The sequence below is a fragment of the Xiphophorus maculatus genome, chromosome 21 (genome assembly GCF_002775205.1).
Source record: "Xiphophorus maculatus strain JP 163 A chromosome 21, X_maculatus-5.0-male, whole genome shotgun sequence".
Taxonomy (NCBI): Eukaryota; Metazoa; Chordata; class Actinopteri; order Cyprinodontiformes; family Poeciliidae; genus Xiphophorus; species Xiphophorus maculatus.
Window position 1 is genome coordinate 17,886,804 of NC_036463.1, and position 13,298 is coordinate 17,900,101.

The following is a 13,298-nucleotide window of genomic DNA, read 5'->3' on the forward strand; positions in this document are numbered from 1 at the left end:
CTGGACATTCCTTGTACTCCTCCGAGAAGTACCCTTATCCTTCATTCCCCATAGAGGACAGTCATCGAAGGCACAACGAAAGGGCTCCTTTCAGACTTTTTAGCTCTTTGTCTTAGTGCGGCAACCAAATGCAACTCTGGTAATAATGACCTTTGTTCAAAAGTGATTCATTTCCAGCAGCCTGGGGGTGAAAAGGCACATTCTTTACCAAGCCATGTCTAAAACTGACCCCATTGTTTAAGTCTGAATTTTAGGTATTTGCAGCGCTTACGGTGGTCTTCAAAAGAAAAAAGTCCACTTAACCTCTAATGCTTTGTAGGGTCACTGCAGATGAAGGGTCAGAATACGGCTTGGTATCCCCCCGACCTCTCTCTCCCCAGCATATCTCCTGTGGTCAACGCACCCTCTTACCCCCTTATGTGGACAGACCACCGACGGTCCCCTCTGTGGATTAGCAGATTACATGCAGCTGGTAAAAGGCACGGGAACTTAGCCTTTGCAGACCTCTCCGGTCACACTGAAACATTCCCCTGGATCTTAAACCTTTGAAGCCATTTTTCCCCATGACTGCATACACAAAGAGCGAGAGAGATCCCTAGGCTAGACACACAGCACCTTCTACCTAGACGGGGGGGGGGGACTTTCTGTCGCCACGCTGGAAGCAACTGCCTTCGTCAAGCATGTTAGCTTTTATTCAGTCAATGCAAATGAGAAAATATGATCAATGACAGTTGCACTCTCAGACTTCAAACTTGACTCCGATATTTGTATTGAAATGTCTCTCTCTCTCTCCTTCATTTCCCTCTTGTCATCAAGAGACAAGGAGCTTGTCTTTCTGAATGCATCACCCCCTCCACAACCACCACACAGACACCACCTCTACCGCCCACTGTTGATGCAAAGCTCTGAAAGCTGGCATTCCAGCTATGCTTCTCTTGAAGCATAAAATACCCCCCCCACACACACACACACACACCAACACACACCGTGTAACCTCTTGTTGGCAGCTAAACTGTTCAGGCATTTGGCTCAAGAGCTGATCCAAAAGTTGTGTCCAGCAGCCAGAGAGTAGGGAGTCTGTTGGACAGAAGCTTAAAGATGGGGGTGGCCTTTTTCCTGCACCTGTCAAGAGACTGTGCGAGGAGGGAGGTGAGTGGAGCATTTAGCTTTAGCCATCATCCCTATCCTGAGACAATGCTGATACAGCCGTCAAAGCAACAACAAAAACAGCTTCAAGAAAACAGTTTGTGCTGTGCGTCACAATGAAAAATTTGCAGCAAAGGAGACAAATCGGACAAACAAGTCGGGGTGTTCTCAACCTAATGAAGATGGATAATGGGGCCAGTGTGAGCGAAAGGCTCTGCTTCATCCCTTCAATCAACAAGGTCATCAGATACAGTTTGTTGAGTGACAAGGTCGGCATCTCCTTAATGGTAGATGTATTTGAAGTAGGAGGTTATAATACTTAGAAGTGTTCAGCTACATCTTGCTTGTAAGTCTTGTAATTTGGCAAATTCAGCACCACAATTTGATCGCAATCTGAGTGTAGAAGACAGGGCAGACTTGCCTTTTTTACCATAAGATCAAACATTGGCTCATACTACAAAGCAGCTCTAACATTATCAAAGTATCTGCTGGCTATGTGTTTGTTGCAACTGAAACCTCAGACCTTATATGAGCCAAGAAATTGTGATTTATTTATTCTGGTGCTTTCTATTTATTGTGGTGCTCTCTACATGTTTGTCTGAGAAAACATGTTGAGCCACGATGAGCAGAAAATTTGCCCTGAAGAAAGACTGGCATTCGTGCAATCCCTCTGTTGGAAAACAACAAAAAGGCGTTTTATAGTCTATTGATCAAGATAAAGGGAAATGAACTTTGAGTCAAAGTGTTTTAAATCAACTTATGCTACAGATGAGTTATTTCCTTGTTTGTTTGCAGCACATCAGGAATAAATGTAAGAAAGAAAAAAACCAAGATGTCACAAACAGAGTTCCTAAATGTATCAAACGTAGTAGGTCACTAGTACAGCTGGTTATCTGTCTAATAACATCTTCAATGGCCTTTCAATGAGTATCAAGCTTTAGTCAGTATGAGGCCGAGCAAGTCACACGTGAGCATGACCCAAAGTTCAGGAAGAGGAAAAAAGCACTAACACTTGCGGTGTAGTTTCTGCCGTCCTGTCAAAACAACAGAGACAGATAAGGGTGATAAAAATGATTCACCTTAACATGAGCAATCCACGAGACAGATGACAACTAATAGTAGTGAAGCTAAGAGTAGGGCACCTTAAAACAGCTGTAAGAGTATTGGCTATTTTTCTGGTTTAAGTCAAAGCAGTTATGTCATGTTATACATCTTTGTTTTAAAGTTTGTGTTTAAATATTATGACAGATAATCGCAGGGGATAAATGTAGCCACCACAGTTTGTATTCAAATGTTTCAATCAGTTAATTTGAGTTAGCTCACATGCTGGAGAAGATTCTCAGTCCTCCAAGCGCAAACTTGGTTCTGATTTCATCTCTGCTGATTGCATTAATCAATATTTCGCACATTATAAAAAGGTTAGCAGTAAATCCCTCTTCGCTAATGCTATTGACCTTTAATCCAAAGCATGAACAAGTTGAGGAGAGGCACCCCTAAGCCTATGTATGGGATCAATTTGACATTTCTGTTTGTTTTAACCCAAAAGGTTAAAGGGGAAGCCCTTTCTGAGCACTTGATTAACTGGATGTCATTGCCTATTCGACTACAATATTGCTATTTAATCATTTTCACAGATATAAGAGAACAGACACAAGCTCCTAGTGTGACCTCCCCGGACCCTAAATCAGCTGTAAACAGACAGGAAGCACAAGACTTTTCCAAAAAATCTCATCATCATCAATCCCCAACTTCTCATAGGCAGTGTGGGAATCCTGAAGCTTGACCTTACAGAGTCACAGACGTTGACCGTCTCCTAGAACAAAGCTGCTCCAGCAGAAAAAAAGGCAGCTATCATCATAAATCTCTAGGGAAAACAGAAAGAAAAGAAACGTAGATGTACTGAGAAGGTTCTCCCATGGCATGAAAACATCTTACAAACTTGCCAGGCGAGTTTAGCTTTATCACCTGTATACGGCATGCATTTATTACCCGCACAGTGCATCGTGTGTGTCTGTGGTCATGTCATGCTTTGTTTCTTCGGGCAAACGGGTTAAATAGGTCCGCCATATGTCACAAGACCCATCGAGTTTAATCCCAGAAGGAAATTATCTGGTCCTTAAAACGAGGATCACCCAGGACAATTAAGCTAATGTAACATATCCTGAAAGGCTGCTTAATTAACATGAAGATAGTTCAGCAGGTCTGTGAGCATGCCGAGGCTCTCTGACTGCAACGCGATATTCAGCAAACAACAAAGGCCTGTGTGGTCTTGCACTTGGGACAATTTACAGTGACTTTTAAGTCGGGGAGCAGTAAAAGAGCCATAAAAGGAACTTTTTTTGCGACGCTTTTACAGTGAATCCCAGACCCAGTGGGATAGACTGCCTGAAGTTAAACAACGCTTAGCCGCTGCCATTAAGAAAGTCTGGAAGGATTTGTGAAAAAGACCCGAGCGGAGGCTAATTTTAGGCTGGTATTTCGCAAGGGGTGATTTAGAATATTGCTCGCTAAAATGGCATCGAGGCTTTCTCAGAGGACCCAGACCAGAACCGCTTTCCCACAATGCATTTGCATCAGCAGAGAATACTAAACCCACCTCCAAAATTAGAGAACACGCTCATTTTCCCACGATTCAAAAGCATACCAAAATGTAAACCAGACGTCATGTAGGTTAAGTGACATTTCACATCGGTGACCAACAGTTGTGCAAACATTTGGGCCCTTACTCGCTGATGGTATGTTACAGTATGTCATTGCACAAGTCTGCTGGAAACATACTAAGTAGGTGTGTGTTAATCATTAAAATCCTGAACAGCAGAGTGTGTGTGCACAAAGAGAGCTGCTAAATCCCACACTGATTAACTCACAGCTGCGAGTCAAAGTGAATCACAGAGAAACACGTAAGGACTAAATCAGCATGAATTATCCAATAACGGCAACAAAATATATGGCTAGCAGTTGTAGTACACTCCAGCTTTTATCAGTTTATAGTGTGCTGAAGGTATCCCTTGAAACAATGCAAAACGGAGATCAGTTTAAGCTGAGTTCAGTGAGGCAGGACAAGAAAATTTTCCAAGAATCGACTCATTTTCAGGACATACTATACCTGAGTGCTGCCATTTCATAACCAGAGGGAGCTTTTAGAGTGAAGTCATACAAAGCACAATAGGTGCAAAAGGTTGCTCAAAGAGAAAACTAATTTCTAGGGAGGCATGTTGTTTGGTCATACAAGACGTGTAGCTATAATTTGGAGAAAACTTCACTGCACGCAAAGGAGGCAGTCGATTGAGGTTTGTTGAATAAGTGATGCATCTAAACCGTCACAGGCCACTGGTCCTCCAGGAATAGAGTTTGACCCATGTCTTCTGCAATTTTCCTGGTCGGTTTGGAAATGTTGTTTAGAAATCACACTAATCCCTAACAGAAGAAGCTAAAGATAGCTTAAAATGTACACCAATTGTTTTCTAAAAAATACAAAAACGCTATTTAACAGCAACTCCTCACACACAGTGTGACGTTGTCATCGTTTCACTTTGGAAATGAGGCACAAATCTAGTTTGATCAGTGCATGTCTGAAACGCTTGAATAATTCAGCTCGGCTTGTTTCAAAACAAATGTCCAACTCAGATCCAATTATATAGAAATAATCCAATTGCCTGGAGTTCAATTTGATCTGAATCATAATACAGTCAAATTCAGATTGTTTTTTGTTAGTTGGTAAAACCTCATTAAATATGTGGCTACAGTGGAAAGGAACAACTTCCTACTTTCAGCAAATAAGAGCTCAAGAGCAGCAACCATGGTGATCACGATGATTTTGATGATGGCATTTTGACAAAGTGTAATGTTAATTGCTTGTTTCATAATTGGATACTCTATTATACTTTTATGATGTAAAGCACTTTGAACTGCCTTGGAGCTGAAATGTGCTATACAAGTAAACCTGACCTAGCAGCTGAGAGAACAATAAGAGAGAGGGACAGAAAGCACACACACATATAGAGACACTGGACCAGGAGTACTTTATATAAGAAAGTTAAACAAAATGTGTGCCGTTTATGACAGAAATAGCTCTGTAAATAGTTCAGTACAAGACAGAGATGCAGCTAAACACAGAAGCATTGGTCAAGCATCATTCTCCATGGGAAAAGACCAAAAAATACACAAACAGTGAGAGATCCCAAAAGGATTTCATAAGAATTTATTACTAGTCTGGTCTAACAGTAGCTATACTTTGAAATTAAATTAGAAATATTGTCAAAACCTTGCTGTATGGAGCTATAGCTAATACATTGTTTTGTTTTGCCATTTTTAGTCTTTAGCAAATGACACAAATTTCATCGCCGCCACTCTGCCAGGTGGATTTCAAAGCACTAAAACACCTGATTACACGCCTGTCCCTTTAAGACCGGGTTATGCTTACAAAACAAATAACATGTTTAGCCCTTAAGTACATATTGAAACAAACAACAGTCGTCTCCTGATCTCACGGAAAGCACCAATGCACCGTTTGGCTGTTGACAGACTAATCCCATGACGGGGAGCATCAGAGGGCCTCCCCAGTCCAAACACTAGAACCACGGAGCCCATGTCCACAGCTCAACAAACGCCCTCTGTGACCCTCGCTACGATCGCCCATCAAAACAAAATCCTACTCGACTGCTGACATGTCTCTCATAGGCGCTCACTGGAGCAGGTCAGGACCTTTCAAGCAAACTCCTGATGATGAAATATCCCCCCCCCCCCACAACATTGACTTGGCAGCGAATTACCCTGATACCCCATCTTCTCGGATGTGAGTAAATAACAAAATCCTACCAGGCAGGCCTCACCGACTGCAGCCACAACTAAGGAGCCACTATGTAACGGTGTCCTTTTAAGGATAATAAGCAACACTTGGAAAAATGAAACACGGACTGAAAGGGGAAAAAAAACAAAACAAAAAAACACCCAGGGGATCAATCCTGCGGCAACGAGCTATTCTTGACTTGGGAAAGAAACGTTTGTGCGAAAGCTGCCAGATAGCAGAAGCATGCTCGTCTGGAGATGCCTCTGGGGGACAATGAGTGTCAGTCTCACATCACTGACTGTGAATGTGGGCACTGTTGCGAGGGGTACAGGGCCCTAAGTTGAATATAGCTTGTGACTACTGGCTCTGTGAAGTTGAGGGAAGAAGGGGTTGTGTGTGTGTGTGTGGGTTGGGGGGATAAAGGGGGACGAGAGATTTAGAGTAATGAAAGGTTTGAACTATTGTGTTGTGCTTCAGAGACAATATGGCCATAAATTAGGAGGAGAGTTGCATCTCATCCAATCACTCCACAATCTGGTCACTCCCAAGGATCGGTTTCCGTTCCTCCATAGTAGACGGAGTCGTTTACACAAACGTTCGATAAGTTAGAATGTCATCAAAACGTCTATTTATTTTAGGAACTTCATCACCATTATACACAAATGGATGCATTATAGTAGTACCAATAAATATCGTAAAACTTTAGTTCCACATCGTCCGCCCCTACGTTAGAATATTAAAAAATAAAAATAAAACAAAACAAAAATGTTGCTTTATGAAGACCAGTTTCAGTCTTATTTTCAAAAGTTACTTTTAATATAACTAACAAGCCTCGTCTTAATGCATATTCTAATGTATTGACTGCACAAGATAGCAATGTGGCTGCTTTTACCCAAATCTGCCCCTTCCTGTAACTCAACAAGAATGAACCATCCCAGGGGAATACTTTGCTTTTCTAACACATGCTGGCATGCATTTAATTCAATTTGGGAAAAAACAAGAAGAAAGGAAAGGTGTTCTCGCTAGACCTATAAATTGTTTGCATTAACATCTTAAAGGATTGACAGGCGCTGACGTTTCAGTTCAGGATGCATCTCACCAGCAATCATAGATAATTATAATGTAGAGTGAACAGGGGATTACAAACTGGTTTCTCAACGGTTCCTTAGCAGCAAAGCCAAACTGTCTAAAATGACAGCTATGCAACTGGGCCACATAGCAAGGACCTGTGCTCACACGCTGTGTACCGATCCCGTTTAATCTGGTTTTAAACGGACTCAAAACTGCAACTGTATCTGATTACGCCAGACTCCAGGCAGACAATATCCAACAATCACGAGGGATCAACTTTTGGCTAAACCCTTCTTCTGCTCCATGAAGCTACAGGTTTAAATCTCCTGGCACATGGTGGTTTACCGCTTCGATCCACAAGTGTGCTAACATGGTTACTGAAAAGTTGCTCAAGCTGCTTTATGTAGGACTGCACCTTTCCTAACCTTTTGAGAAAATTAAAATAAAAAATAGGACAAACAAGTAAAATCTGACATTTCCTTTTCATCATGCTTTGGGAGCCATGGTACTGTTAGTGAATAAAAATGGCCGACACCACCGTGTACTTGACTTTATATCAATTAGAAATTTCTTAAGCAAAACATTGTGATTTTTTTTAAACATAATCTCTGGCACAAGAATTACTGGCAAGTTTTTTTTAAATCAAAAAGTTGAGGATGCAATGGTTTTCCAACAAGGTTCCCATGCCAGCAACATCACAGATCTTCAATCAGGCTTAAAAGTGGACATGAGGACAAACAGAACAAGAGAACCAAATGCAAATGCTGTGTATATGTGGGAAATTCAATTATGGCATTAGTGAGATCCTTGGCCTCACTTCAGGCAAAATAATGCTCAGTTTACCAAATGAGTTTGAGAAGACATCTTGAATGCTGCATGAGACTTTTGTAAAAATCATGTACCGCCTTTTTTATTGGTTTATTTATAGTGCTGTATGGCACAACACAACGTAAAGTGGGCTAGGTTAAGGCGTTTGGCTCAGGTTTGTAATATATGCTACCAGAAACAAACTGGTTTAGAGTTGGTTTGCTCTACACCCTAGTCTAGTGCACAAACCAACCGCACCAACTTGGGAAACGAACCAGAGTTCACTTAGAACAAACTAGACACCTTAGGAATGAAAAAACCTTTACTTCAATCTGCCCAGAACACATAGTTCCTGTTAAAAAGTTAGAACTTTTTTTTCAGCCTCACTCCAACACAAATGGTAGATAAATAATGGTTACATATCCGGTCTATGTTAGTCATCCCTTTCTCACAGAAGAGCAAGAGGGGACAGAGGATGATTTTTAGACCCTGGTGGAGATAGAAAAGTTCAGTGGATACGATTATTTTCACTCGAAAGTATCATCCAATCGCCCAAAATTAAGAAATCTAGGCCAATTTTTCGATGCACCCGAGGACAGTCAAGTTTTAGTCTGCTTTTCATAACCTTATGGCAAGACATTTTCTCTCAACTTTCTCATTTTGAAGAGTGTCCAAAAGAAACGGGCCTCCGTCTCAAACCATGTGAAATTCAGGAAAACAGTAGTGCACAGATTGATATAAACCAATAACTGATCAACACGGAAAAGTAAAACTGAATGCTTATAAAAATGTTTCATGCTTTGCCAAATAATAATAATAATAATAATAATAATATATAGGGTAGAACCTGTAATTTTGCTGAAAAGTATTTGCTACAGCGGATATTTTGCTTCAATGAAGAAAGATTTCATTTGACTTCACAATCACAAGCTTTCTACACATCTTTCCTTGGATTGGAAACCACACTGCAGGGGACAGTTAGCGCCTCATTTCAAGACAGCTTTTAACTTTTCCCTCAGTGGCGTTTCATTACACCGCTAAAATAAACATCGTTTTCTGCTTTACAGGAAAAGATAAGAGCTAAAGCAAGACCGAGATAAGACGGGTTGACTGACTGCGCGGCCAAGGCCGCCACAGGACAAAACAGGTAGTCGGGCCCGGCTGTTGTGTACACACACTGCAGAGAAAGCAACAGTGTGTGTACACAAGAGAGAGGACGAGGTCGACGGCTACATTCCGTTATAAATGCTGTTCGCTGTGCTTACACTGTTCAGCGTTTTTTTTTTTTCTTTCCTTCCTTTCCATTCGCCACTGTTGAAAGCTGTGACTTCAACGAGAAGTGTGGGACTCATGTGAGAGACAAACAAAGCGATAAGAAAGCACAAGAGAGACATGTTGTTTTGGTACAGAACACCGACACCAGATCGTTCGCCTCGCATGTGAAAGCGCACACACTCGCACGAGTCTGACATAGTGACGTTGACGTGTAACTTGGTGCAAAGCCCAAATCCACATGGTTGTTGTGGAGACAAATCTTTCACAGGTCCCCTCCAATGACACTTGGAATATCTGAAAAAGCTCAGCTAAGGCTGCTGGTGTGTGGGTGCGTGTGTTTTGTTTTGTTTTTTTATTACTAAGCTGCAACTCTGTAAACTCTTCAGGCAGCCTAGAAACACACCGTTTCAGTCACGTTACATCGACAGAAGAGAAATATAGCAAAAGCAAACACACGAGACGCATGCAAAGACAGCAGGCTTCCAAACACACCTTTGGAGTTGAACACCTCTTTGAGCTGCAGGAGCACGTCAGCAAACTTGCGCACATCGCTGACGAGCTGCATGATGTAGTTTGGATCGGCGGGGGCGGCGTCTTGGTTGTCCGAGCTGACCGAGTTGTTCTTGGCCAGCCTAGAGGGGCTTCCCGACCCCATGCTGGAGCTGGAGAGTCGGGAGATGCCTAAAGTGAGTTTATTTCCACCGACACCCCCGCTGCCTCCGCCCGATCCAACTGATCCGCCGCCGCCACTGCTCTGGCGCAGCATGGCTGCAAGCATGCCTTTGGGGTCCCGCGGCCCTGGGGCCTCGATACCGGTTTCCCTTCGATTCAGCTCCGTGTTCACACCGACCGCTGCCGTGCAACAGGGATGGAGGACGCTGTCAAAATGAGAGAGAGCTTTATGAGCGTGAATCTGGTCAGAAGCAGCGGCAATGTTATGAAATGATCAACAGCTTTATGGCAGTGACACATGGGACTGGAATCGGTTTGATTTGTGCAATCCGTGACTAGGAATAATACATCACTATTCCTGCTGCCTGTTGTTCTTTTCCTGTGAGAAGAATGATGCAAGAACTTATTTCAACCATTTGCTTAAGTATCTTCCACAAATAAATCTTCAAAATTTTCTTCGAAATTCACAACATTGAAAATCTACAGGGACAAACCATGCAGTGGGGACGATCAACTACTATATATTTTAACAGTTGGAAATGATTATTGTAAAGAGAAACTAATTGAATCCAAAGGATTGGGATTGCTACTTTGGCCATTTGAGCCATTTTTTCTATTGCTGGTTTTATGAGATCACCAATAAACAAATCTGTTCATGTCTCAGAAAACAACCGAATATAATTTTTAATAATATTTGTTTCTGTGAGACTTTAATCGGTGATAGATTTAATCTAGAGACAATGAGAATAGTTGAATTTTTAAATATTTTTCTCATCGTATTCATCATCATGTCAATAGATACCACAAAATATTGGTGAGAACATTGTAGGTGAATATTTACATTTCCCTTATACAGTTCATAATGCCCACTTCATTTTGAAATGTAAGGCATTGCTTTGAACGGGGAAGTAGGCCATTTTATTGTGATGACGATGACATGTCATTAATAACAGCCCCCTGTTTATAGTAAAGACAATATTATCTATAAGACAAATGACTGGAAGGATGAACCCTTTAAAGTAAAAAAACAACCTGATTTACAACTTAGCAGTTCCACTTTTATTTGTTATTTACATATAAAAATATATTATTTAATCACACACAAACTTAAAGTCTATTTAAAGTATATTCTTGGGGAGAATCGGTGTGCTGTGGAGAGGTGTTTCTGCGCGTAAACACTACGTCCCGGACAAACGCGCCACTTCATGAAAAGCCAGATACGTCATTATTTTTGACGTTTTTTTTCTTCAAAAACTACATCGAATTACTATTCGTGTGGTCTGCTGAGTAGGGTGGGCCAGTTCAAGTTGACAAATTACGATTTTGAATGTCGGCGTTTAGTAGAGCAAAAAGACTCCAAGTTAAATCTTACGTAATTGTTACCGACGCGCATCTTTAGTGTTTTAGCGTACGCCGAACTAACGTGTTCACGCCACGGTAGAAAAAACTAAAGGTAGTTTTCCTAAAGGTAATACAGGGATACAACGCAAACACTGGCGTATGAATTGTGTAATGTAGAGGTTGCAAAAAGTGTGTTATTTGTTAGAGCATAAATCTCTGCTGACCGCGATATTCCGCTAATTGATTAAATGAGTTTTGAAACATTTCTTATAGCTGAGAAAGTAAACGTACGCACCTGCTGTTGAATCCTCAAACATTACAGGGAGGGAAGGGGATGATATCCAGAAACAGAGAAAAAAATCCAATGACCAGAACGGAAAGAAGTTACTTAATCCACATGGACACCGTGATATCCTTGTCGGCTACAGTCGCGACGTAAACGCCGGTAAAGTGCAACTCAGCTCCTCAGAGTGGGAGCCCCTTCCGTCCCCATGTGATACACGCCGCAACTGGTTGGTGAGCGTGAAGGTATGCACGCGCCGTGGCGCTTTCTACGCAGTCCTATGAGAACAACAGGTGCCCCGAAGTTTAAACCAGTGAAGTGCAAAAAGAATAATGCTCGGTACATCCTGTTAAGCCTTTCAAAATAAATGCCTTGCAGAAATGAGTCGCCACCAAGTAAGTGTCCTTTTACGGCAATGCAGTAAACCCGACTATAAAACCATACAATTAACAGCTTTTCGTATAATTGCAATGAAACGGGGAAACTCAAATAAATTGATTCGACAAATTAAATTGCTGTAAAAATAAACAAATAAATAAATACAAATCACGGCCCTTAGTAAAAAAACAAGCCAAATCTAATTACAATTACAGAATAAGGTTAGTAAATCAGAACATCCTAATCTAGCAAGTCCTAGAAGGGCTTAAAATTAGACTCGCTGCAAAATGTCTATGAACGTTTTTGCATCATCCGGCAATAACTTTCTTAGCTTCACTGAACCAAAACTGTAATTTTTTGCTTCAGTGGTCGAGATTGAGCACAACGTGAGGCTTTATATACATTTAAGAAAACGTAAAAACTGGATTTTATTCATTTTTAAAGCATGATACATTTTGTACGCAATATATTTAATGTAAACCTTGATATCTTATTATTTTTTGGCGTTTAATAAAGATTTCCAGTGTTAACATAGGACCCGTGGGCAAACATTGCTCACTGATGACATCTGCTGGAAGGTTAAATGAAGTGTAGAGAAATCACTAAGGCGTCATTGTAAAGTTTCAGGAAGAACATTTTGCTTCAGATTAGTCACTTTGCTAAATTGAATTTTAATCAGACTTGACTAAATGTGCTAATTTACATTAAAAAACGTTAAACTGAAAAGTGTAATCCTTTTTTTACGTGTACTCGGACAGTAAAGTCAAGTAAGTAAAGTTACATAATTTAGACCTCCTCAAAAATGCTTACTGCTTATAATGTCTTCTTGGCACTACCCAGGCAGCTACATCAGCCTTTGGGGACTCGTTATTAAAGACACTAAGTTTATTGAATAGTGAAGAAGACGACATAAATGCCTGCAACTAACGCAGTTCCTAACTAAATAATTTAATATATAACCATGTAATTTTCTGTACGTTTGTTACTGTTTAAATATAAAATACATTGCCATGTTGTTTATTCGCTCTCTGACATGTGTATATATTACTATTTCAGTGAATGTAGGCTGGATGTAAAATGTAAAACAAAACCTTTTTTCCGCGGCTTTCATTTTGAAACTCCCCCAGGTGACTTCCTGTTGTTTCTCTTCCTGGTGTAGGATTTGATTGAAGCGTCTCCGCCTGGCAGGTTGTTCTGCTTCTTCTGACCTCCTTCATTCTGTGGCTGCTCTCAAGTAATGCGGGGCATTTAGCAGCCTGTTCCAGCTCGGACGGATGGCTGGAGTCTTGTCTTCCCAAAGCGTCCCCGCTTCAGGGATCCAGGGGCTTCTTCTCAAACTCCATGAATTACTTTCAGATGAAGACAGTCGCTCTGCAGCCCTGAAGTGTCACGATATAATCGGCGATCTGGGGCAGGAGTGCATGCTAACAGCCACTGAGAATGAACTGGGTAAGAGAGGTGGTCACATAGCCAAATGGCGCCAAACTCCATTCAGAGAATTACAGATTGAGCTCATTCATGCTTGAGTTGTTGACA

The 13,298-nt window shown here is 41.3% G+C and overlaps 2 protein-coding genes across 3 annotated transcripts in view; one reads left to right on the top strand and one right to left on the bottom strand.

Moving 5' to 3' along the window:
• The window catches only part of arhgap29 (Rho GTPase activating protein 29), a 36,357-nt gene extending 24,687 nt beyond the window's left edge, over positions 1-11,670 (bottom strand). Inside the window, exons 1-2 of the mRNA XM_014473483.2 lie at positions 11,397-11,670; positions 9,581-9,966 (exon numbers count right to left, since the gene is read on the bottom strand). Of these exons, the coding sequence (XP_014328969.1) occupies positions 9,581-9,866 (286 nt within the window). The 5' untranslated portion in view covers positions 9,867-9,966; positions 11,397-11,670. The remainder of the gene's footprint in view (positions 1-9,580; positions 9,967-11,396) is intronic.
• Positions 11,671-12,923: 1,253 nt separating this feature from the next.
• Positions 12,924-13,298, top strand: part of prkdc (protein kinase, DNA-activated, catalytic polypeptide) — a 42,514-nt gene continuing 42,139 nt past the window's right edge. For both annotated transcript variants that reach the window (XM_023326325.1, XM_023326326.1), the window contains exon 1: positions 12,924-13,211. In XM_023326325.1, coding sequence (XP_023182093.1) covers positions 13,037-13,211 — 175 coding nt within the window. In that variant the 5' untranslated portion in view covers positions 12,924-13,036. The remainder of the gene's footprint in view (positions 13,212-13,298) is intronic.